The sequence below is a fragment of the Astyanax mexicanus genome, chromosome 18 (genome assembly GCF_023375975.1).
Source record: "Astyanax mexicanus isolate ESR-SI-001 chromosome 18, AstMex3_surface, whole genome shotgun sequence".
NCBI lineage: Eukaryota > Metazoa > Chordata > Actinopteri > Characiformes > Acestrorhamphidae > Astyanax > Astyanax mexicanus.
This window is the reverse complement of record NC_064425.1, coordinates 40,744,651-40,770,936: the sequence shown is the minus strand read 5'-3', so window position 1 is coordinate 40,770,936 and position 26,286 is coordinate 40,744,651. Positions and strand designations below refer to the sequence as shown.

At 39.4% G+C, this 26,286-nt stretch overlaps 2 protein-coding genes across 2 annotated transcripts; one reads left to right on the top strand and one right to left on the bottom strand.

Annotated features, from left to right (window-relative positions):
- The first annotated feature begins 461 nt into the window (after window positions 1–461).
- zgc:161973 (F-box protein) lies at window positions 462–15,010 on the top strand. Its single transcript, XM_022671455.2, has 10 exons — window positions 462–758; window positions 5,685–5,867; window positions 6,560–6,664; window positions 7,638–7,865; window positions 8,331–8,528; window positions 8,786–8,909; window positions 11,351–11,433; window positions 11,513–11,661; window positions 13,715–13,824; window positions 14,331–15,010. Exons 1-10 carry the CDS (start codon window positions 607–609, stop codon window positions 14,595–14,597), a joined length of 1,599 nt encoding a protein of 532 aa, XP_022527176.2. The 5' UTR covers window positions 462–606; the 3' UTR covers window positions 14,598–15,010.
- Window positions 15,011–15,711: 701 nt separating this feature from the next.
- On the bottom strand, window positions 15,712–24,447 carry agxtb (alanine--glyoxylate and serine--pyruvate aminotransferase b). The gene is made up of 11 exons (XM_007245076.4): window positions 24,188–24,447; window positions 22,433–22,625; window positions 22,281–22,345; window positions 20,929–21,029; window positions 20,599–20,669; window positions 20,049–20,133; window positions 19,014–19,112; window positions 18,849–18,918; window positions 18,226–18,321; window positions 17,999–18,127; window positions 15,712–16,657 (listed from the first exon to the last, which is right to left on the bottom strand). The coding sequence occupies exons 1-11, from the start codon at window positions 24,428–24,430 to the stop codon at window positions 16,550–16,552; spliced, it is 1,260 nt and encodes a 419-aa protein (XP_007245138.1). The 5' UTR covers window positions 24,431–24,447; the 3' UTR covers window positions 15,712–16,549.
- Between the last annotated feature and the right edge of the window lie 1,839 nt (window positions 24,448–26,286).

Sequence of the window (26,286 nt, the reverse complement as noted above, 5' to 3'; positions counted from 1 at the left end):
AAAGAAAAAAAAAAAACATTAATTAAAAAAAAAAAAGGACGAACAGTGGTGTAATTTGTGTTCAGTTTATTGATCGCTGCAGGTGAGCCCCCTGCCAGATAAATAAAATAAAAATACAATAAAATGCAAAACGGACAATAATAATAATAATAATAATAATAATAATAATAATAATAATAATAATAATAATAATTGATAAATAAAATGAGACATAATTGATTAACTACAAAAAAATAAATGAATGTGAGGAATCATTAACTAAAAATACACATTTAATATTAAGCAAAGGGTTTTGTAAATGAACAAATAATTATAAATAAATAAACCTAAATAAAGTAAAACAATTTTGGTATTTTTTATTTGTATGCTTTTAAGAAAAGCTTGATTCCAAATTAATTTAATTTATGAGTATATACAGCACTCTTTTTATGAGAACACACTAAATCCCACAATTCCCTCCACCGGATACATGACGTCCCTCCAGGGCGCGAGGCGAGCTGTGCGAGCAGGTTGAGTTTGGATCAGTTAATTAGGTTAAGGCTCTCGCGCTGTAATTAGCCGCTGCTTTGCTAATTAGAAGGCTCGTGCTCAGGTACAGTGGTAAGCATGGCTGCAGGGCGCGCGCAGTTTTTTAGGAGTCTGCTGCAGGGGCTCGAGCTGGCCCGGCCCGGGTTGGGTGGGGACCGGGAGAAGAAGCAGAGCAGACCGGCAGGAGCTGGTGCAGGCAGGAAGGCCGGAGCTGCACACCTGTCACACAGGTAATAAAGCTCCACACGTCATTACCTGTTCATTTCCGCTCCCAGTTTGTCTGATATCTGATACTAATTTATCATGATCCGGTTTATAACAGATTATAACTGGTTTCTTTCTGCAGTAGGGAAAGGAGATATGCCACAAAATTAATATTACAATATTACAGGGTATTTGTGACTTCAACAAAATTCCATTTTATTTTGCAGTATTATTACCAATGATGATTGCAAATGATGAATGGCCTACCCTTTATTGAGACTGACATTAATGATCCAGCATGTCATGATACTAATAATACACTCCATGTACACAGGATTGAAGTAAAGTAAATCTCTAGTACAGTGGCTTGCAAAATGATTAGTACTCTTTTTTTTACATGTTGTCACCTTAAAACCACAAACTTAAATGTATTTTATTGAGAATTTAAGTGATAGTCAAACACAACGTAATACATAATTGTGGGATGAAACTAAAATGGTAAAAAAATAAAAAAAAAAATAAATTGAGATTTATGTCCAGACCTTAACTGGGCCATTCTGACACATCAATATTCTTTGATTTACACCATTTCACTGTAGCTCTGGCTGTATGTTTGGGGTCATTGTCTTGATGCTGCCACCTTGAATCCCAAATTATTATTAAGTTAATTGTAACCTGTTCTGCAAATGTTTACATTGTTTAAAGACTTCATATTGTTGCTATCATGTCATGCATAAAAGTCATTGTCTAAGAGTCAATTTGGAGCATTTTTATTGGTCCTTCATTTTAAAATTTTGACATAATATTGTAAAACATCTACCAGATGACCAGATTAACTCAAAAAGAGAAAAATGAACAAAGTGAGCATTTTGCGTGACAGCAGTGATGAGTATACATGCAGATTATTATTATTTTTTCTTCTGATATTATTTCCTACGTTTTGCGTTTCAGCATGAACACATATAAGCACGTTTATACAGGTGGCAGTGATGGGTTATTTAATTTTAAACTTCAAAATATGTTACAGCTCTGGGCCAGGAACTGAGGTAGGTAACTCTGCCATAACTTTGTGCCGTACATAAACCATATCTGGACAAAAAAATACTAATTTTAAAGTGTGTGGGCCAGATCTGGGTCACATCCATTATTTGTACTCATTTTACAGTGTTTGGTTCACATCAGGGCCTCATTCTTCCTGTTTTACAGGTTTGCCTGGAAAGGTATGTTTAGCAAAAATTGGCATTTGATGGAAATGTGGTTGAGCTAGAGCTGCAGACATATTGAATTGTTCATGGTGACTGTTCTTGTTCTGTCTTGAAGATGCATTCCCATGATATACTCTAATTACAACTTTAGAATTAATTACTACTTTGAATGGGATTGTATGTATGTATGTATGTTTTACATTACATTACATTACATTACATTTGGCAGACGCTTTTGTCCAAAGCGACTTACAATAGTCAAGTACAATGTAAAATAAGTTTAAAGGTAAAACATCTTTGGATAGGGATAAAAGGAGGTCAAAGGGGAATAATAGGATAGAGGAGTGAAGGAGGGGAAGAAGGAAATGAGGTTAGAAGTAGTTAGTGTGTTAGAGGTGTTAAGAGAGTAAGTGCTCTTTGAAGAGCTCTGTCTTCAGGAGTTTCTTAAAGATAGCGAGAGATTCTCCTGATCTGGTAGTGGAAGGTAGTTTGTTCCACCATTGGGGAACTCTGTATGAGAACAGTCTGGTTTGCTTTGTGTGAATGTTTGGCAAAGCGAGGCGACGTTCATTGGAGGAGCGCAGCGGACGGGAGGTAGCGTAAGCCTTCAGGAGTGAGTGCAGGTAGGAAGGAGCCTGTTCTGTCATCACCTTGTAGGCGATTGTAAGAGCTTTGAATTTGATGCGAGCATCAACTGGTAGCCAATGGAGCTCATTGAGCAGCGGGGTGACATGTGCCCGTTTTGGCTGGTTGAAGACCAGACGTGCTGCTGCGTTCTGGATCATCTGGAGTGGTTTTACCAGGCCAGTTAGCAGGGCATTGCAGTAGTCGAGGCGTGAAATGACGACCGCTTGCACCAGGAGTTGGGTGGCCTGTTGCGTCAAGAACGGTCTAATTTTTCGGATGTTATAGAGCGCAAAGCGGCAGGACCGAGCAACTGAGGCCACATGGTGCGTGAAGGAGAGTTGGTCATCAACCAGAACACCCAGGTTCCTAGCAACCTTTGTCGGTGAGAGAGAGAGAGTCGATACTTATAGAGAAGTTGTGTTGAAAAGAAGGTTTTGCTGGTATAACCAGAAGTTCAGTCTTTGAGAGATTTAATTGAAGGTGATGCTCCTTCATCCATGAGGATATGTCAGAGAGACACTGCGATATCCGTGCAGAGATTGAGTGATCTTCAGGTGAGAACGACAGGTATAGCTGGGTGTCATCAGCAAAGCAATGGTAGGAAAATCCGTGTGAGCGGACAACCTGACCAAGAGAGGTGGTGTATATGGAGAAGAGAATGGGTCCCAGTACCGAACCTTGGGGAACCCCAGTGGATAAGGAGCGGGCTGAGGACAGCTGTCCTTGCCACGACACCTTGAACGAGCGCCCAGTGAGGTACATTGTCTGCGATCCCCATGTTTGAGAGTATAGTTAGGAGGAAGTCATGGTTGACTGTGTCAAATGCGGCCGAGAGGTCCAGCAGAATGAGCACTGAGGACTGACCTGCAGCTCTGGCACTTTTCAACGCTTCAGTCACAGACAACAGAGCCGTCTCGGACGAGTGTCCTTTTTTGAACCCAGATTGGTTCTGGTCCAGAAGGTCATTCTGGGAGAGGAAGCCAGAGACCTGATTTAGAACTGCTCTTTCTAGTGTTTTAGAGAGAAAGGGTAGCATTGAGACCGGTCTGTAGTTGTCAACCTGGGCGGGGTTGAGAGAAGGCTTTTTAAGCAGTGGTGTCACATGTGCTTGTTTGAAAGCAGTCGGGAATACACCAGAAGTTAAAGAGGCATTGATCGTGTGAGTGATAGCCGGAATGATTGCAGGTGCGATAGTTTGCAGTAGGTTTGAAGGAATTGGGTCAAGCGGACACGTAGTAGGACGGCTACGTGTTAGGAGAGCCAGTGTCTCGTTCTCAGTGAGAGGAGTGAACGAGGAGAAAGCAACGCCTTCGGTGGAGGGACACCGGGCAGTAGAGGATGTAGTAGGACTGCTACATTGTGCATCAGTAAACTGGTTGCTGATGGCCGCCACTTTGCCAGTAAAGAATGAGGCAAGTGTTTCAGCCGTAAGGCATGTAGCCGGAGGAGGAGGCGGAGGGTTGAGTAGTGATTTAAATGTAGCAAATAGTTTCCGGGAGTCTGTGAGAGAGCAGAATTTATTGTGATAAAATTCAGCTTTAGCAGTAGTGAGGTTGGCTGAAAAAGAAGCCAGGAGCAGTTGGTAATTTTTTAGGTCTGTTTGTTTTTTGTTTTTTTGCCATTTTCTTTCGGCAGCTCGGAGTTTGGAGCGTAGTTCCCTGAGTGTGTCATTTAAAGCCATGGCTGCGGTTTGTTTGAGCTAATGGCTCGATGTAAGAGGACAGAGGTTGTCCAAACAGGAGCTTAGTGTGGAGCAGAGAGTGTCAGTGGCATCATTTACATTGAGTGATGAAAATGAGCCTGGTGGAGGCATATTGTCAGTCACCAGCGAGGAGTACTGGTCTGCTGAGAGATCTCAGGATTTCGGCGGAACGAGACCATAGTAGGAGTAGCTGTGGGTTTATTTGAAATATGAACATTGAGTTTCATAAAGTAGTGATCTGAGACGTGCAAAGGAGTGACAGTTAGAGAGTCGGTGTCACAGTTACGAGTGAAGATCAGGTCTAGATGTTTGCCAGCTTTATGTGTTGGAGGGCTGGGGACCTGCTCCAGTTCGAAAGACTGCATGAGGGATAGGAAGTCTGTGAAGCTGGTACTGTCATGGTGGATGTTCATATCCCCTAGAATGAGCATGGGACAATCTTGCTCAGGGATAGAAGACAGTAGCATGTCAAGTTCATGCGTGAATTCGCCCATTTGTCCAGGAGGACGGTAGAGAACAATAATGGCAAGTTTTGCTGGAGTATTAAGCAGTGTGGCATGATACTCAAATGTATTGAATGTGTTTGCCGGTAATAGTGGAGTATGTTTTAAGCCATTAGCGATTAATAGGCCCGTTCCACCTCCTCGTCCAGAGAGACGAGAAGTGTGGGAGAAGGAATAATAATTGGAAAGAGCCGCCGGAGTAGCAGTATTTTCAGGTTTGATCCAAGTTTCAGTCAGTGCCAGCAGTTGTAATGACTGATGATTCGCATAAGAGGCGATAAAGTCTGCTTTATTAACAGCCGACTGGCAGTTCCATAGCCCAACAGAGAATGAGGTAGTAGTGGGCGGGGGTTGTTTTAGTGGACGCAGGTTAGTATGATCCTGGCGCCTGTTTGTGTTTTTACGCCTTCTGTGCGTGCCGGAAATAACTGAGATGTGTTGGGAGCACATTTTAGGAGGCAGTAGGACGGGCTGCCTTGTCAGTGTCCTTGCTCGGTGGACTCGCGCAGGTAGACTCGCAGGTCTTTACCCGCGTTGGTCTTCACGAGAGAGGGTCTTTACACAACAGCTGACACCTTCGGCTGACGCCTCGGCGAGTGTGAGTGACGAAATAGGATTCTAGATTGCGCACAGCTGCGGGCGATATAGGAAATCCGCGCCACCAGACTGTCTTTTAAAGCCGTGAGTAACGCCCCCGAGGTCCGCAAACAGAGAAAGTGTGAAAGAGGGGGTTTGCCACGCCCCGCTCAAGTGAGAATCGCCCAACCTTGTCCGAAAAAGCGCGCTGAAAAGCGCGTTTGCTGTTGCTGCTACAGCGTATCTGAAGTGAAAGTAAAGTAAAAAAAGTAAAAGAGCAGTCTGTATGTATGTATGTGTATAAATATATGTTCTCATTTATCCCACATCTTTTTTCAGAGCTGAGAGCAGTGAGAGCACCCAACCAGTTCTGCCACGCCCACCCGTTCTGCCAAACCCACCCCTTCTGCCACGCCCACCATTCCTGACACGCCCACCCCAGCTACCACTGCCCCCTACCGCCACATCGCCCGGCACCTCCACATCCTCTGCCTCCCACAGTTCTGAAAATTATTTTGACAGGCAAGTGACTTCTTTCTGCATCATATACATTTCATATAGAGTGCCAGTGTTTCAGATCCTCCCCTAGTGACCGCATCAATCATATTCACTGATCATATGACCACCTCCATGTTTCTATACTCATTATCTATTGTTTTTTCAGCTCTACTGATCATATTGGACACTTTTGTAGTTCTGTATCTGTTTCTTTGCATACTTCATTATGATCCCTTTTTCACCCTGGTCTTCATTGGCCCACTGCAGAGCAGCTATTATTTGGGTGGTGAGTCATTCTCAGCACTGTAGTGACACTGGCGTGACGGTGGTATGTTAGTTAGTGTGTTGTGGATCAGACAAAGCAGTGCTGCTGGAGTTTTTAAACGCCTCAGTGTCACTGCTTTCTGAGCCACTGATGAAAGACTAGAGGATGACCAACACTGTAAATTGTGCAGCAGCTTCTCTCTCTGACTTTACTTTATCTACAAGGTGGAGCAGCTGTAGGTAGGAGTGTGTAATGGAGTGGAGGACAGTGAGTGATTAAACACGGTGTTTAAAAACTCCAGCAGGAGTTTTTAAACACCTGCATCTGCTTTTCTTTGTTTGCTGTTGGTTGAGTTTTTTTTATTTATTTTTTTTATCCTGCACTGTTAACAACTATGTTCTTCTTATTTGCTATAAAAAGAGGGCTTACTATGTTTATGATCCCTCTGCAGACTGCCACCTGAGCTCATTCTGAAGATTCTTTCCTATTTGGACGCGGATTCTCTGTTCTGTGTCGGCTTCGTTAGCAAGCTGTTTTACAAGCTGGCAAATGATAAGTATGTGTGTTTTCAGGTTAGACACGTTATAATTGTGTTAAATTGATGAAATTCAGCTTTGTGTTAAGCTTTGTGTATTCAAATGCAGAAATATTGAATAGAATTAGAATATAGAGTTGAAATATATGAATTGGTAAGAACATAATAATATTATTATTTTTTTTTTTTTTTACTTATTCTGGCAAAAAATAATCAATTAAAAGCATTAAAATAAAAATTGTCTAGTTTTCATTACTAAATAAAGAGTAGGGCTCCATGATTTCTGCATTGCAGATAATAGGCCTTTCACGATAATTTTGTACAGTGTGTTATTGTTCTAGAAATACTAAAGAATATTATTATTTTTTGATAGTGTTATGTCACTAAAATATTTTGAGATTATATATCACCATATTGAGCAATGAAAGAGCAAACCTTAACTTATACTGTTTGTCAAAAGTTTGCAGCTAATATTTAAATACAAGAGCACATGATGGCAATGTTGAAGTTGAGCAAAAATAATAGTACTTAAGGCAAAAATGTAATCCATAAAGGTAAGAAATCTGAATGGACAAAATACTTAAAACTGAAACAAAATTTTGGGATTAAAAAAATGTTTCTTCAGTTACATTTGTGTATAAATTTCTCTTTTTTCACAGTTATTCAAAATCCCTATAAAATGTGACAAGATTGTGATCATTTTTGACAATTCTTCAGTAAAAATAATCAAATTGAATTGAGGGATGCACTAAAAGGAAAATCTTTGGCCGCAACTAAAACTAATTAAAACCAAACATTTGTCCAAAGGCTGAAACACAGCTCATTTGTAGAGAGATGGTAAATTGATACAGTTTGTGAAAATTGATAGTGAAAACCTTTTTTTAAGTTTCATTTATATGAGTAAAAAGTTCAAATTAACCTGTCATTTATCCTCTCGTTTTTTATCCTATGTCTCCCTCAAAACCAGTATAAATTATTTTGTCTGTTCCTGCAGAGGTATCTGGTATGAGTTATACATTAACGAGGTCGACAGAAAGAAATGGAGACCCAGGCTGGGCTTTCGGCCGGAAGACACGACCGGCACGCAGGACATCCCTCTGGGCTTCTGGAAGAGGCTGGTGCTCCGAGAGATGGGATGCCCTAACGATAACCTCTGGAAGAGGGAGCTGAGACACATTAACCCATACACGGGCATGCCAGCTCAGGTCAAGCAGATCCTCGGGTCAGACTCCTCTTGTTTCATGATTAGCTTACATACTGCTGTCCCATGACTTTTGGCATGCTGTTGTATATGGACAAAAGTACTGGAACGCATTAGGCATTGTGCTAATAGGTTCATGTTTTGTTTATCTGCTCCAGAGAGTCCTAATGTTTTATTGGTATTACTTCTCTGCCGGGACTAGGCAAGCTGTGTATGTGCATTTACACATCTGTGTCAGCAGTGTGAGCATGTAAATTTGTAAGCTTCATGCATTATTTAGTAAGGGTGTCCACAAACATCTGGACATTTAAAAACATTTTAAAAAATCTGTCCCATTGTTTGTAAAGCTTAAGTAGCATAAGGATTATACCTAAAGTGTCCATATTTCTTGACCTCTGACTGTGATGTAAAAGTTTTGGGTTTTTTAGAATTGGCCTGTTTTACAGCTGTTAATATACAGCTGTAAATCTGCTGTATGTGTGCTAGGAGTCTGCGTGTGACGTGGGAGATTACCCTGGCTGTGAAGGGAGGCCAGGAGGTCATCTTCAAACACAGCCATACCTTCTTCTCAGACTCGTCCGTCACTGTGTGCTGGTCCCACGGCCTCTGGCCTCATATCCGACAAGTGTCCACCCTGCAGCTCCACGGGGTGATTCAACCATTTATGGGCGCTACTACAGACAAGTAAGGCTGTTTCCAAGTGGTACCGTATCAAGTTAGCATTGCTAGCACTGCTAGTGATACCAGTTGATGATAATGCAATTTACAGTATTTTGCACAACATTTTTCACATCCAAACAGGCACGGAAACATGTCCACAGAGAGAACAGTGAGATAGTACTACCTATATGACTCATTTATAAGCCAGTAATAGATGATTATTTAGTTAGTTAGTTAGTTAGTTAGTTAGTTAGTTATATATTTGATGCTTTTATCATCAGGCCACAGTGGCGCTCTCTGATCAGCAAAACGATGTGCGGCCAGACGAGGTGGAGGATCATCGCTACGGACAAGCTGGTGAAGCTGTTGCAATTTGATGACGGGATCACGGTGGGAATCTGGAGGGTATGCTGTTTTTCCAGGACTGGTATCAGTGTTGGTGCTGAATTGACAATATTTCTTTATTTTGGTTTATTTTACAGAGACTTGAATGTTGGTGTAAGTTTTTTCAGAAGTGTGCCACAACACTATGTTCTGTCGCAGGTTCAAACCCCCGCTCATGCAGCTTTGCCATCAAGCTGCCGGCGCTCAGAGGGAGCAAAATTGGCCCTGCACCCTCTGGATGGGTAGATGGCGTTTTCACCCCACATCACTCCTAGGGTGATGTCCACAGCACAGGGCGACTGTGAGCTGATGTATCAGAACCGAGTCGCTGCACTTTCCTCCGAGCGCGCTGTGATGCTGCTCGGTAATTCTGCATCAGCAGCAGCTCGAAAAGAAGTGGTGTCTGGCTTCACATGTATCGGAGGAAGCATGTGTTAGTCTTCACCCTCCTGGTGTGTTGGTGCATCACTAGTGATGGGGTGGGTAGGGGGGTAATTGGCTGTGCTAAATTGGGGAGAAAATGGAAAAAATAGAAAAAAAAAATTATAAACAAAAAAGAAATTTAATTGTTGTGAATTTTTATTCTTTCCTAAAGGATAAGTGGAATCAGTGTATTTTCAGTGGAAGATGGTAGATTGTTTTATGGTAGAATGATTTGGCCATGAGAGGACATGCAGTTTTAACTGACATTTGTGATTTTATCAGAGAACTGTGTTCACACAGTGATTGGTATCCTGAAATTGCTTAACAATTATATTCTGATATTTTTTCTGAGAGACTCTGGGTATAAAAACAGCTTTTTACAGAGGCAGTTATGCAAGTTAGTTTTAAATTGCTGCTGTTTTTTTTTTATGTTTTTTTAAGTACCACATAATTTCCCAGCCTCACTCTACCTCTCTCTGCCTCTTTTTGCCACACATTTGACTAATTCTGCCACATATTTGCTCGTTCTGCCCCACTCTACATCTCTCTGCCTCATTCTGCCCCGCTCTACCTCTCTCTGCCTCTTTTTGCCACACTCTTGCACATTCTACCACACTTTTCCTCTCTCTGCCTCCCTCCACCTCGCTCTGCCTTTCTCTGACCCACTCTACCTCACTCTGCCTATTTTTGCCACACATTTGCCCAATTCTACCACACTTTTGCTCGTTCTTCCACACTCTACCTCCCTCTGCTTTTTTCTGCCCTACTCTACCTCTCTGCCTCTTTTTGCCACACATTTTCTCATTCTACCACACTTTTCCTCGCTCTCTACCTCCCTCTGCCTCACTCTTATCTCGCACTGCCTCCCTCCATCTTGCTCTGTCTTTCTCTGACCCACTCTACCTCACTCTGCCTGTTTGTGCCACACATTTGCCCAATTCTACCACACTTTTGCTCGTTCTGCCCCACTCTACCTCCCTCTGCTTTTTTTTTGCCACACTTTTTCTACCACACTCTACCTCATTCTCTCTCCCTCTACCACGCTCTGCCTTGCTCTGCTCTACATGAGCCTCATGCATCAACTGGTTGAGTTTTCTGTTATTCAAAGTATTATTGAAGTTCTAACAAAGTGTTGTTACTATAAACGTATGTTACAACAGCACTAAAAATACGATTAATTGAGCAGAAGGGTTCAAGAACCAGGGTTGGGAGAGACTTTTTTTCTCTCTGCCTCTTTTCTCTGCTTTTTTTCTGCCCCACTCCACATCTCTCTGCCTCTTTTTGCCACACATTTGCCCAATTCTGCCATATACTTGCTCGTTCTGCCCCACTCTACATCTCTCTGCCTCATTCTACCCCACCCTACATCTCTCTGCCTCTTTTGCCACACTCTTGCTTATTCTACCACGCTTTTCCTTGCTCTGCCTTCCTCCATGTCACTCTGCCTTTCTCTGACCCACTCTACCTCACTCTGCCTATTTTTGACACACATTTGCCCAATTCTACCACACTTTTGCTCATTCTACCACACTCTACCTCATTCTCTCTCCCTCTACCACGCTCTGCCTTGCTCTGCTCTACATGAGCCTCATGCATCAACTGTTTTGGGTTTTCTGTTATTCAAAGTATTATTGAAGCTCTAACAAAGTGTTGTTACTATAAACGTATGTTACAACAGCACTAAAAATACGATTAATTGAGCAGAAGGGTTCAAGAACCAGAGTTGGGAGAGACTTTTTTTTTTTTTTTTAGCTAATTGGATTTGTGTTTAATTAGATTGTGCCCAATCTAGTTCATTCCACCCTATATAGTGCGATAAACACACTTTGTTGAATTTACAGTTAATTAATGCACTTAAATAGGGAAACATGCATTTTAAACTCTCATGAAAAACGCTGTTCTTGTCCACCTCTCGTCTCTTAGCAAGCTGTAAATGAAAATGCCGGTAACTATAAATGCACAAGTCTTGCATGTTTCGAGTAAATTAAAATATTTTGCATTATTTCATAATGTTTTTAATAATGTGTTAATGTTTGTAGGGAACGTGGGCAATTGCCTTTGTCATGGCCAACCTGCACTTCCACAGACTGGTGGAGAGGAGCCTCCTTGGATCTCTGTGCTGGTACGCTTTATTCTGTATTAATCCTAATGACTATAATCCCCTCCTTCCTTGCTGTGTCCCTTGCACACTTTTTTTTTAGTCCCTACAGACCACCAGAAGTCAGTCAGTTGTACAGTGGTCAAAGGGACCCCGGCTGTGGTCTTCGTGGATACACAGTGTTGATCATTCTGCACAATTCAGTCAGGCGCATCATGCGGCGGCGCTACTCATCAGTGCACTGTATGACAGGTATTCTAGGGTTTTAGTCCCTTTACTTTTTTTGTTGTGCTGCCATATTTGTGATGTAATTTCTGGTTTTGCTAATGAGAAATTGTGAGAGATGGCTAAAATTATACTTCTTATTTAGATAAAATAACAGGTACCTCGACAAAGTCCATAAAATGGGTGTTAATAAATATCAGTATAGATAAAATGATTGATAGATAGATACTTTATTAATCCCCACAGGGGAAATTCATTTGTTCTGACTTCTTAGATTTTCAAAAAACATCAGATCTATAGCATAGCTTAGCTTAGCTTCTCTTTGCTGTCATGTTTTGTCAAGTTCTACTGAGCATTTACACATACAGTTTTTAATGTTTTCATGTGTTTTTTTATGCTAATTCTGTTCATATCTAGTGTATTAGACAATCTAAGCTTACTGACAAGACAACACAAATCGACACTACCTAGCTACCTAGCTTAAACATTAGTGCCCATTCCACCAGCAGAGAACTTGCACATAAAAATTTAAACTAGCATATCAGATAGCTTAGCTTTCCAATTAAGTTTTTTGTTTGATGATATTTTGTGTCTCTTTCTGCTAAAATAAACCTACAATAAAAATTATAGACTGCTCTTTGCTCTTTTTGTGAGGAATAAACTTACAAATGTATCAAGGGTTTAGATAATAATTTTTATATTGTGTATATATTATAAAGTATGTTATGATTTTTGCTCCTGAGCTCCCCCTATAGGTGGGTAGTGCAATGGACTTTGACTCCACTGCTGTGAATACAAATCAGATTTTGAGCGCTCTCTCATGAACAGCTTTTTGACCTGGAGTAGGAAACAGAGATTTCATTCTCTGCCTACTGGAGTCAGTGGATCATCAGCATGATTCTGAAATAGATATTTTGAAGTAAAGTTTATACATAATGTTACTAAAATTTCCCAGTTTTCACAGTCAGTAAAGTTTGCATTTTAAGACCATAAAGTCCGTACCAAGGTTTATGTGTTTGTTACGCTGTTAAGTGTTGATTTAGTCTGGTTAGTTTTGGTTTCACACTGCAGTTTAGTTACTGAGTTACACACTAAGTACCTTTGATTCATCTTGTCATTATCACCCATGTGGGCGGAGTCTCCCTATTCTTCACACTAATTGGTTTGTAAATGTTGTCAATTCGGCCTTCAAAGTTGATTTTTTTTTTTTTTGGGTGTTGTGCCGAATTCTGCCTCCCTACAAGAATCTGATTCCCTTTGAGTGCAGTTTTGCCACACAGCAGAATGAGTATAGAACAGATTCCCCTCAGATTCCTTTTGTTTCTGTTATAAATTATGGCGTCACGTAGTGGGTTGTTTGGATGTTAGCATAGCCAGATAGCTAACAGTCCTGCTGTCCTCCTTTCCCTGCCCTCCTCTGGCTCATGGAGGTAGGCGGTCCGTCCCAAACCCTGGAGATATCAGCCAATAGCGTTCGCTGAGGGCCGACCCTGACTCCGCCCCCAAACTGTCAAAACCACCCTTTTCAAAACTCGAGCGCAAAAAACTCCAGAGAGGAGGAAAAAGAAGCTTGAGAGCAACATTTTCTTCAGCGCGCTCACAATTCCCTTTTTTTTTTGCTCGCTAGTTTCACATTTCTGCTCACGAGAAGTTCATTTACACACGCAAAATGTTAAAACACGCTGGTATTTTTTTTACCTGGTATTATTGCGCCCTCGACTTTTGAGATTAATGTGACGCCATAATAAATAAGGGTAAATCTACAGTTACAGTAGATACAGAATCACCAGCATAAACTGTTGTACCCATACTGCTGCGAAACTGATGATGTTGGGCCAGACCAAAACCTCCTCTTTCTGTTAGACCAAATTTGGCTACTTTGATCCAGACCGTGGTTCTTGCCACCTCTCTTACCTGCTATATGGATTTGTTCTAAACGAGGCAGAAAGTCTTCCCTGTAGAGTAGAGAGGTTTAATCCAAGAAAAGCAGAATAAACTTGTTTTAAATGCTCTTGGTTTTGGGAAATGAAATGAAATCCCAATACTTTATAATCTATGGTCTTATATGTGTCCTGGATAGATCAAATCCACAAGGGATTTGTGTACTTCAAGCTGAGGACTGATCATACTCCTGTTTCTGGACTGATCAGTTTTCCCTGGAAGGCAGAGGGACTGCAGGGCGACATCAAGGTAAAGCAATGTTCAATTATTTATATATATATATAATAAAACTAATTGAAACTTTTGGCAGTGTGGGCAGTGTGCCAAATTCTGCTGGAAAATGAAATCCACATCTCTATAAATGTTATCAGCAGAGGGAAGCCTAAAGTGCTGTAAGATTCTGTGGAAAAACAAAACTGTACTGACTTTATACTTGATAATAAAACACAGTGGATCAACACCAGCAGATGACAGACATGTCTCTCCAAACCATCACTGATTGGTGGAAACTTCACACTAGACCTCGAGCAGTTTGGACTGTGTGTCTCTCCACTCTTCCTCCAGACTCTGCTCCCTTGATTTCCAAATGAAATGTAAAATTTACTGATGATCAGTGATGGTTTGGAGAGACATGTCATCTGCTGGTGTTGATTTAGTTTTCCAGCAGGATTTGGCACACTGCCCACACTGCCAAAAGTACCAATTGGTCTTAAATAATATTCCAATTTTCTTTCTAACGTAAATGTGCTCTGCAGAACTGCTGTATGATGACCCTGACTATGCTGGACGAGGATCAGAGGCCATTCTGGTGCGTCTCTTCAGCTGTCAACTTCGTGATGCGCGCTAGCGACCCTGAGCAGTCCGCGCTGCTGTACATGGACGGGGAGGGTCGGGTCTGGACCAACTTTATGTGGATGCCAGACATGCAGCAGTACTTCCTGCTGGGCATCCATATCCGCATCCCGTTGAAGAAGCTGAACCAGCACTTTGGGAGTGACTTCTCCAGCTCTCTGGGACAGTAGAGCTGTTAGTAACAGTGGGATTAGTTAGTTACAGTTTAAGAAGGTTTAGTAAGTGTATGTGATTTTTTTTGTTTTGTTTTTATATCTGCTTTTATTTTTCTGGTCTGTGAGTTTAAGTTATAGTTACAGTTTGTTTATTTGTAACTTCTTGAGGATATTTGCTGTTTTAGGTTCCTGAATTACTCCAGGTCTCCATTGTTTTATTCTCATTGAGATTTCAGACTGACGTTGTCAGAACATAGGAGGATTTAGATTTTGATAAGTGTTAATTTAAGTAAGTTTTAGTTTAAGACGCGTGTTTGAGTTGTGCGAATGGTTAAAGAAAAAAGTAGAAGTTCTGATTTAGTGTCTAGAAAACTTTGTTTAATCTTTGTTTGAATTAAGAAGTGAATAAACAGACACTGTGATTAGCATTTTGCTGTTGTTCAGTATTTCACAGTGTGGAGTAATGACAAACTACTGTAGAAAGACCAGCAAGACGAAGCTAGTTGACAAATATGACCAAAAAGAAATGCAGAGTGGATCACTGTTGTCAGATCCAGAGAGGCCGTCAGAAAGAAGAATGCAGTAGATGAAGATGAGTTTAAAAAGAGTTTAAAAAGATCCCAGAACTCTGAAATCAGGAACATTTTACAGGACTGTAATGTAGTGTACTGTGTAATTGTGGCCACTGGCGCAAAAAGGGGGTATGCAGTGTATGCGCCGCATAGGGGCGCCGCACTAGAGGGGGCGCCAAATCGATGCCGTAAATTACTTCTAGTCGGCATTTTCTGTAAGAGCTGTTTGTTCATGTATGATAATACACAGGGGCATCGTCTGGCCTGGGCTTCCGGGGCTTTAGCCCCGAATAAATTTCCAGTAGCCCCGAATCGTTTCACTCAGCTCAGCTGTATTATTAGTAAGTTGACAGGCTGCTGTCCGCTGTGAATGGAAAATCTCTTGATGCGAATCACTGAGCCAGTTCAAGGATAAAGGTCCGCCGGGCTGGTAGGCAAGCCCCCGCTTCATAGTATGTTAGAAAGCACCTCAAAAAGTATGTAGTTGCACCCCTGATTGTGGCATCAATTAAATTTATAGACACATTGACAATAAGAATAAGAATCAGTAAAACAGATTCAGTGGTTCTGAAACGAGTATATTTTCATTTTACTGTACAATTTACACATTAGCATTCATTTTAAAAGATTACAGATAATTCACTTCACTGCCAAAGCCTATAAGTATTCACAGTTGCTATGCACAAAGCCATTCAGGAAGGAGGTATGAAAATAAGCCTATGCAGGTACTCGCTGGCTGTGTTCACACCGCAGGTAAAGTAGCCAAAATCAGAATTTAATTTAATGAACTTTTTCCCATTTATTTTTAACAACATGCATCTGAAAAGTTCACACTATTCACCTGACACTTGTGCACTAAAGAACACGTGCTTCACGTAAAGTTTCAGTTTCATCCTTTCCAGAATTACAGGAGCTATCAAAGAGTATCATCGGCTGCAGCTGGGTTTATCGCTGAGAATGCGTCCACACCCACTTGTCCGCAGCAGCGTCCTCCTGTGGCAGCTTTTAGCTATTTTTGTAGAAAGTTGTAGAAACATGATTGCGACATGGGCCTTATTTCATGGAATTTTGAGTTGGCCTTTCTGGCTTTGAGCTGTATGTATGTTGATATGTATCATACCAAATTATACCATATTATGAAGGTGGTCCTAATTTGAATTGAAAATTTTAGATTAAGTTTTTTTTTTTTGGTTCACACCTGATCAAAAAGATCTTAATAAACCTATTTTTTTTTACACCTGCTGTGTAAACATAGCCTTTTAGCCCTGTATAAATATGTCTCCTGTTTAAAGTCCTCTGCAGTGTTTGGTGTCCATACAAGGATCGTGTCCATGACCTTTTCAGGCTGTGCTTTTGAGTGATGTGTCTGATGGAATTGGTGGACAGTGTGTGTCTCTAGGCCTTGCTCTTTGGGCAGTGTTTCAGAGCATCTGCCAAGGCCGCAAGAGCCTTATCAGCGTTGGGCTTGCTGCAGTTGTAGCCCATCAGTCCCACTCGGATCACCTGCGACAGAAACCGGTTGTGTAAGAAGGTGTCTCAACATCATTTTATAGCAATCATTTGGCCAAATGTCAGATTTACGCAGTTTTAATCAATTTGTTGAGTAATCTCTTTAATAGACTTGCTAATGTGGACATTTCTGTACAGGCTATATCTACTGAGTGAGTCAAAAGTCACAGGACACCCTTTTATTACAGAAACGAAATATGGCGACATTGCCTTTTCTTTTCTGAAATAAAAGGGTGTCCTGCCACTGTATAGCCTTTAATTATACATTATTCTTCAGAGCCGATACATACAGAATATGTCCAAATGTTTGTGGACACCCTTTCTAATAAATGCATGTTGCTATTGCCAACACTGACATCTGGAGGAAAGCATAGCGACTCGGTTCTGATACAACAGCTCACAGACGCATTGTGCTGATCGACATCACCCTAGGAGTGATGAGGGGAAAGAGCGCCATCTACTGTACCCACCCAGAGAGAGCAAGGACAATTGTGTGTGTGCTCTCTCAGGGCTCCAGCAGCTGAAGGCAAGCTGCATGACTGGGATACAAACCAGCAATCTCCCGATCATAGTGGCAGCGCTTTAGACCACTGGACCATTGCTATCTTTTGTGCCATTTAAGTTCCCTGAATTTTGTATTATTTCAGGTTTTTCACTGGACCTAAAGAAATTACATGGCTAATATAAATAGAAAATAACTGTGTTCTAAAATGGTGTGTATGCTGCTAAATATGATGCTATAATAACATTAAAATGCAAGGACACACTTTTAAAGGACATTTATTTTTAACTAGTAATAGTCTGGAGGCTTGACCTCCTGAGTCAATGCACAAGTAGCCAAAATATTGGTTAATATTAAGTTAATTTGTATAAAAACCAACACACCGGTAAACAGAATAGGCAGTATATTTATAATAGTACTGGTACATTCACAAGGGGATCAATTTTTTTATTGCTGTGTTTCATAATAAAATGTAGTTGAGTTTAATGGGGCAGACAATTCAGCCTCTTTTCTCTTATTATATTTATTTGGATGCAGATATTTCGTTTTGTGGGGAAACTGGTGTATTTCACAGTATAACATTTTATTTGAATCAATTTTATTGATTTTAGTTTGCACAAAAAAAAAAAAAAATTGGCCAGCTTTCTGTGTGTGTTTTAAACACTGGATTAGTTATAAATCAGTACCAGACCAGTATATACCAGTTGGCTTGGACCAGCTGCTGTTTTTTCACCATAGCACTATTTTGTTTGCTACAGATTTGCTATGTAATCCTAATCTTTGTATGCAAATTTCTTTCAAGATTGTTTTTCAGCTGTGCTGTATTTCCTTACCATGCCTATAGAGGGCCCCAGACCTCCTGTCATCTCCATCTGATGGTGCTTCATCATGTAAGTCAGCAGTTCCCTCCAGTTGTATCCTTCAGGGATGGCAATGGTGGTGACTGAGGGCAGCCTCAGGTCCTTTAGGGAGATATTAGCATATTTCAGACTTGCTGTCCAATCAGGTTAAAGAGTATAGAATTGGACTAATGCAGGTAATCGTGATTTTAATGCCTCACCTTGTCTTTGATGAAGAGCTTCAGGCCCAGGTCCTCTATACCCTTCCACAGATACTCTGCTACTTCTTTATGCTGCCTCCAGGAGTTCTCCAGACCCTGAGAAATTAATAAATAAAAAATAATTTGCAACACATTATCGTTATGTGGTGCCAAATATGTATATTTTTTATTAAAATATATAAGCGCTCTAAACTCCTAAGATTAGTCTTATTAAAGTTTCTGCTTCATTACTCCAAGTGGTGGTGCTATATTCAAATGAATGAGTAAACCTGCAGTATTGCAAGAATATTGGTTGTGAAATTCTGTAAAACTGACACTAATAAATCCATAATTCCTGGTATTTGATTATTTAGGACTATTTTATCCTCAACAGTAACACGGATGCTCTGAAGTATCGTAGAGAATTGTCTTGCGATATATTGAGTATTACACAAGTATCTATATATTGTACAATAAGTCGCTAATTGTATTATGATGAGTAACCTAGATATGAGATAGAACAGTTTTCAAAATGATAATCTTTGAAATCCCAATACTGCCATATCTCTGTATGCTCATGGCCATAATTGCTTTATCTGGACGATGAGATAATTTTTGTGTCTTTACAGTAATAATAAACTTGCCTTCTCTGCCAGGATGGCCAGACTCTCCCTGAGGGTGAAGAATCCAGAGACGGGTCCGGTGTGATGGTAACTGAACACAGAATATTAGAAACCTTTCAATTTCAGTAGCTGAAATTTCTGTACTGGTATTTCTGACTCTCTGATATCAGTACTGAATCCACTCACTCTCTGGCAGGCTTCCCATCGTTACCCCAGTAGTTGGACAGGTGGGTCATGTCGAGGAGGTAGGACACAGGCTTTGTTTTTCTGTTGAACATCTTGTGGCTGTGCAGAATTAAAGATCAAATACACCAGGTTAGGTTTTAAACTAGTGCCGATGATTAAAAAATTAGTCTGATTAATTCTGTGGTTAATCACGATTAATTGCACTTTTTCTTTTTCTTAATACTATAATGGGTATTTAAATGAAAATAAATGAATCAATGTTGGGTATTAAAAATAGTGTAGTGTGTTTTTGGCTTTTACAGCTTTTTTTTACTATATTATAATCTCAGTTCAGTTTTAATGTTTTTTCTTTTTTAATATTTTAATAGTTTAATAGAGGGCGAGTGTGAAGCAGAGTAAACATCATAAGTAAAATGTAATCTACCTTCTAAATTTAATAGTTAGCATTGGTGTCATAGCTAAATAAAACCACTAATGCTTCAGCAGGATCTTTAAATTTTGTCGCTTGTGATTAATTTTTATATATATATAATATATACTATATATATATTAATATATTAACATATATATATTAATATAAACAAACATTTCTTTAAACATAAAAATGTTCTTTATGGTCAGTATATTGCCAATATTCCCAACCGGGTGAATTAGTGACACTGCATTGAACTGAAAGTGACAATTACACTGCATTTATAGAAAACATTATTACAAAAATCATTAAAAATATTTGCAACAGGTCTGCATCAGGTGCATAGGATTTATCTGAATGTGGTGAATAAACTGCACTCATTTTGGATTGGTATAATTCTTTATTACTGATTTAATAGTATCCATAATCATTATGATAATGTCCTTATCATTTTTTTTAAACAAGAAACAAATATTAATTGTTAAAAATTACTATTAATTATTGGCCAGTATGTTGTAAATATTTCGAACTGGTGTGATTAATATTAGAGGTGTATACATTTTTTGGCCTAGTAGTTAATAAATTATGATCAAAACACACACACACACACACATTTCCCTCACCATGCTCTGTCATTGAATGATATGGGAGCTGTTCCTGGAGGAGCATTTAAAGCCTTCTGGGAGCCTGTATACAGGATATCAATATCTGTAGGGTAAAATATTTAAAGTAGAAATGTTACAGTATGAACCAGTAAACAAAACACTATAAACTTTATGACATACTGTACGTCTACACAACTACAATGACGATGCTCCCAACAGGCTTACAATGCTGGTGATAGCATGGCGCATAGCATTGTCCAATCAAAGAAATCACTATTTTTACACCATTAACAAACGTAAAGTAGCTCCACACTTAATTGGTAGATTTGTGAGGAACCTGATATTTTAAACGAGAAAAAAACAATGATTGCTTTGCATGGGTAGTGCTATACCCCAATCACTAACCTTGTAAACCTTTTGGGATTATCATCGAAAGTGCTGAAGTGCTGATATTTCAGAATGTTTGGGAAGAGCTTTAAAAATGTTTTCCACTACACCCCAAGTCCATTTTCCAGTGTATTTCTCCTTTAATCTAGTCCCAGTGTTCTTTAGTCATGTGTATACGTACTCTGTTGGTCCATCAGTAGAGGTGCAGCTCCCAGCGAAGCCACAGAGTCCACCAAGAACAAGCAGTTGTGTCTGCAATCACACAAACACAAGTGGAATTAGGATTTATTCTCCATCCTATTGTGATCCAATGTGTTATATCTGACTTTCAGTTATGATTATGCATAAACAGCATGCTCTTTTATATAAAACTATTTAATGCATATTTTATATTCTAATATTCTAACATTTTAACCAGTGAGCATTCAGTGGAAACTGGTGTTAAAGATTAAATGAATAAGTGAAGTTGACAGAGTGTGAAAGTTGACAGGGTGGGTTGTGGTTTTCTCACTTGCGACACAGATCTCCGATCCCATCAATGGGGTGGACCAGGCCAGCGGAGGACTCTCCATGTGTGAGGAAAAACAGAACCGGCTTGTGTTTGGCTAGAGCCTGTGATTAATACAGAACACACAACATCACTGATACTGTTACACAGTGTGAATAAATAATACTACTATTATTACTGTTATCTGCTACTTTTATGACTGCTACTAATAATACTATTACTATTAGTATTGCTACTCCTGCTATCACATTCCCAATTCCAACTTTACTACCGTACTATGAGGACATGAAGCTCGAGAGTAATATTTTGTTTAGCAAGCACAGGTTTTCTTTTTTTTTGTGCTTGCAAGTTTCAAAGTTTCACTCGCGAAAGGAAAATTTACACACGCAAAATGTTAAAACTCACAGATATTTTTTTTCACTTGGTGTTTTGAAGTCACAGTAAGGGCGCATTCAAACGGCTCATAGAAGCATATGATTCCTGCTATAGATGATTATCAGTGTTTATATGGGCAATCGAGCCCCAAGTGAAAACACAAAAGCATGCAAAAAGTAAATTTAGCATATTATGTCCTGACTATAAGGGGCACTTAAAAGCCTTTAATTTCCCCCAAAATCGCCAGTAAGCGTTATAATCCGGTATTCCTTAGTATGGATTGTACCAGTCAGGTTGTAAGGAGCAGTAAAGTCACTTCACTGAAGTGCAGTGTTATAAGGGTGTGTTTTCAGTGAAGTTTCTAAAGCACTAAGACTGGGTGCAGCAGCATTAGCATTAGCCGCTAACTGCAATGCTAGCTCTTTCGCAGTTCAGCGATGAGTATATTGGACTGTAGTCTGCGTGTTTACTGTGATAAAACAAGCTATGTGGGACTAACCACTAGCTGATAGCACCCTTGGTTACTGAAACACTCAGGATTCCTCATTCTAGGGCTATTAGGCAGCATTTACATCCTGCTAGCGCTGCGGTTAGCGGCTAATTCTAATTCTGCTGCACCCAGCCTTAGTGCTGGAGAAACTTCACAAAACTCACCCTTAGACAAAACATTGGAAATCTAAGCTTACTGTAAATAAACGGAAGCGTTTTACTAACCCAAATAAACATTTTTCAGGAGAGAAATATCCTGTGTAGATTAATATCCAGCACTTGTTTGAGTTTTAAAGAAAATTATTAGTTTTGTTTACTCAGGCGCTTCCCTCAGCTTCCCCAGTAGAAGGGAAGTATGTCAACACTCTTGCTCACTTCGATGTAGGGATCCTTAATCGTGTTGCTTAATGCGCCTTAAAATACATGATGTTGACACTGGCGAGATGGTAATAATATAGAATTATATACAAAATACAATACAATAATTTTACCTTTTCGATTTCTTCATTTGTGAAGTGCCCACCAGGACTTTTTACCAAAGTGTGAACTTTACCTCCTGTAGATAATAAGAGCAGAAGCAGGCCTGTGAGTAGTGTGATGTTTGTGTGTGTGTGTGTTTGTTTGATCAGTGTGTCAATCATACCCATCCTCTCAGCGATTTCGGCCACTCGTTCCCCCCACACGCCGTTGATTGACACCAGCACACTCTCGCCGGGCTCCACTGTGTTAAACACCGCGCACTCCATCGCTGTGTGTCCCGAGCCGCTCATGGACAGGGTCATGTTATTACTGGTCTGAAACGCGTACTGGATTCCCTTCTTGATGTCATTCATAATCTACACAACAATATAATGTACTTAATTTTTTTTTTAACCCAAATATCCATTATTCATAATCACATAGCCTACAATTTATTTTATAGTCATAACTAAGTCATTTATAATCATTACTAACTCAAATATTTCCATAACAACTTATACCTTAGTCTGAGTAAAGAAATATAAGTGATTCTGTATCTGCTGTAAATAATTTAGTAAATATTACAAATTATCCAATAACTGCCATAAATAATTGTGTCCATTATAAATGATTCAGCAAGAACTTTAAACTTTAAATGAGAACTTTTAAAAGTATCTCTACCATTATTGCTTTTTTATCTACTATAAACAATTCCGTAAACATCACAAATGATTCAATAACTGCTGTAAATGATTGAGTTTCTGTTTTAAATGATTGAATATCCACTATAAGTGATTTAGCAAGTCCTGTGAATGATTCTATACTTAATATAAACAACTCAGTATCCAATATAAACTATTTAGTATTTGCTATGAAGGATTCAGTTACTACTATTTAATTGCTTCAATATCTGCTACAAATTAGTTATAGTTTACTATTATGAATGTACAATTTACAATTGACCTTTCTGTATCTTCTTTCTGTAATATAAATCATTCTGTATCAACTATAAACTAATCAGGAACAAATTAATCTAAATTATTAAGCAACTACTATAAATAACTTTGGAACTTTTTATTATATATCTGTATTTATATAAATTATATATCTGTATTTCTTATGCATAATTCTGTGTCTACTATGAATAATTTGCTCATGGCTATAAATGATTTTGTATGTATAATGACTGATTTGATATCAACAATAAATCATTTGCTGTAAAATTTCTGTAAATGATTCAGTATGTAAATGCAGACATTACAGTACTGAATATGATTGATTCAGTACCTGCTCAAAATGATTCAGTAACTGCTGTAAATGATTCTGGATATATAATAAATGATTCAGTATCTACAGATAATTTTTGGAGCAGCTGTAAAATTAATTGGTCTTTTGTTTGAATGTCTTTTATTATAATTATATATCCTGTATCTATAATAAATGATTATGTTTCTTTTCTAAATGATCCTGTATCTATAATAAATGATTCTGTATCTTTTATTAAATATCCTGTATCTATAATAAATGATCATGTAACAATTATAAATGAGTCTGTATCTATAATAAATGATTCTGTATCTATTATAAATGAGTCTCTATCTGGTGTTAACAATTCTGTATTTATTCATGATTCTGTATCTATTGTAAATGATTTCATATTTGTTCTTAATGATTTTTTATCTTTTATTAGTTATTTACTATCTGCTATGAAACTGATATGTAACTTTTGTTGAGTGCGAAATCGCAGTAGGATATATAGCTTTAACCCTTAAAACTATGTTTTTATTAAGCCTGGTGTAAGAAAGATTTAATTTACAAATTAGACTATTAGTAGGTCACAAAATTAAGTATTTTTAGGTATCTTCATGAATCTGTGTAAAACTCAATAGGTCTTAAGGAGCTAAAAATTAAAGACATATAAAAACTCCAGATCTTTTACCTGGTACATCTCTGGGTGCAGATGTCCGATGATGGGCCTCCCTCCTGCAGCCAGTACCCGAGGGGACACGTTTGAGGGCCCGGGGCCGAACAGGTAGCGGGTGGGCACCTCCAGTGGCTGCAGCATGCAGGCTGGTGGCGGGATGGTGACGGAGGAGGCTGCCCGCTGGGCCGTGCGGACGGGCAGGGAGAGGTCCAGGGCGGCCAGAGCGGCGCCCCGGGAGAGTAGAGCTTTGGGCAGCATGGTTCTGCAGACTGAGTTCAGTGCAGGACATTTAAAACGAACAGGCCTTTGACCTCTGGAACACAGGTTGTGCGTCACAGAGCTTCTGGCAACAGATTCAACCCCCCTTCAGCTTGTGGAGTGGGAGGAGTTTAAGGCTAAGATAGAAATCTCTGACCTCACCACAGTTGACATCCATTAGAAGTGTGAAATTATGCAAAAAAAAAGTATAAACACCAACCTGCAAAATCATTAAAACCACCTGCTAATACAGCTCTGACCCGGTGAGGCATGGACTCCACAATACCTCTGAAGGTGTTCTGTGTATCTGGTACCAAGACTCACATTGCAGCAGATCCTTTAAGGGCCTGTAAGTTGTGAAGTGGGCGGAGCCTCCATGAGCATCAATTAAAGTATTGGGCGTCCATGATCTAGTTGTCACCGGTTGTTGTTTCTTGGAGCACTTTTGGAAGATACTGACCACTATGAACCAAGAATCCCCGACACAGACCTGCCTGATTTTCTGGAGATGTTTTGTCCAGAACTGTCTAGACTCACACTGTAGTTAAGTTCTTGAGTCTTGGTTTCTCTAAGTGGTTCTTTCTCATCATCGCAGATGATATTTTCTTTTCTGTCTTTGTTCTTCCTTTTGGTTCTTTTTCATGCTCTTAAGGAATTTCTACTTTTGGTTTTGGTTCCTCTCACTAGATCTTCATGTGAATAAACAATTTATCTCGGTTTTGGTTTTCTGGTTCTTTTTCATGTTCTTAAGCAGTATTTGCTTTTGAGTCTTGGTTCCTCACACTTTGAGGTCTTCCATTTGAGTCTTGGTTCCACATGGCTCTCGAATCCAATAGACCTCAAGCAGTTTGGACTGTGTGTCTCCACTCTTCCTCCAGACACTGGTCCCTTGATTTACAAATGAAATGTAAAATTTACTGATGATCAGTGATGGTTTGGAGAGTCATGTCATCTGCTCGTTTTGATCCACTGTGTCATATCAAGTCTAAGGTCTACATTTTCAATTCAATTTTTTTGAGATGCACCTGTGTATATATTCCCCAAACTATGATTAGTTAAAACGTTGTTGTCTTTAAAAGGGTATCATTGATTTGTTATGCTATAATATTGTCATAAAGTCAGTGGCATTTAATGGTCTTAAAATGTTGTTTTTGAGTCTTGGATTCACTCAGTAGTTCTGTATGGTCGTCCTTTTGATTCTTGAGTGGGTTTTCTTATTTGGTTCAACCTCATGTCCTATTATGTCTTGGTTTATATAATTTGTTCTTTCTCATGCTTTAAATATGGTTCTCTGTTGAGTCTTGGTTCCTAATGCTTTTAACTAGTTTTTGGATGCTTTGAGTCAGTTAATTGTTGAAATAGTTTGTTTTTCTATGATTTCTATATTGAAAAAACTATTTTATGAAATAGTTTTATGTAGCACTATGATGGGTTCTTCAGTGGAACCTCCAGAGAAACTGATGTAAAAAATTATTGACATGAAATTGATCAAAGTGAAGGTCCAGTGAAGCAGAGCCGAGTCTGCTCTGGTATCTGGAATTAGCAGGTACACCACATGACGTACGCTATTGATTACCTATCCTGTCCAGGTCTACTTGTTTACTGGCTCCAGAGAGGAGTCAACCCCATTCAGAAGCTGTGATTGGCTGGAGTAGACGTACACGCAAGGACACACTCACTCAAAACACTGTGGTGGGGAGGACCTGGGTAGGGGATGGGTAATGCTACCATTCAAACATGCGCACTCAGCAATATTACAAATGATTCAGTAACTGCTGTACCTGATTCAATGTATTTAATGTATACTAGTGCATCTCAAAAAAGTAAATAAAAAGTTACTTTACTTCAGTAATTCA

What these genes read in the sequence shown, in the direction of transcription:
- zgc:161973 (XM_022671455.2), top strand. Translation starts at nt 607, where the DNA reads ATGGCTGCAGGGCGCGCGCAGTTTTTTAGGAGTCTGCTGCAGGGGCTC. An exon ending in GCTGCACACCTGTCACACAG is followed by an intron (nt 759 to 5,684) that starts GTAATAAAGCTC and finishes ATCTTTTTTCAG; the next exon opens with AGCTGAGAGCAGTGAGAGCA. An exon ending in CAGGTCAAGCAGATCCTCGG is followed by an intron (nt 7,866 to 8,330) that starts GTCAGACTCCTC and finishes TATGTGTGCTAG; the next exon opens with GAGTCTGCGTGTGACGTGGG.
- agxtb (XM_007245076.4), bottom strand. Translation starts at nt 24,430, where the DNA reads ATGCTGCCCAAAGCTCTACTCTCCCGGGGCGCCGCTCTGGCCGCCCTG. An exon ending in TGCACCCAGAGATGTACCAG is followed by an intron (nt 22,626 to 24,187) that starts GTAAAAGATCTG and finishes ATTGTTGTGTAG; the next exon opens with ATTATGAATGACATCAAGAA. An exon ending in TGGCCATCCTGGCAGAGAAG is followed by an intron (nt 18,322 to 18,848) that starts GCAAGTTTATTA and finishes TTAATTTCTCAG; the next exon opens with GGTCTGGAGAACTCCTGGAG.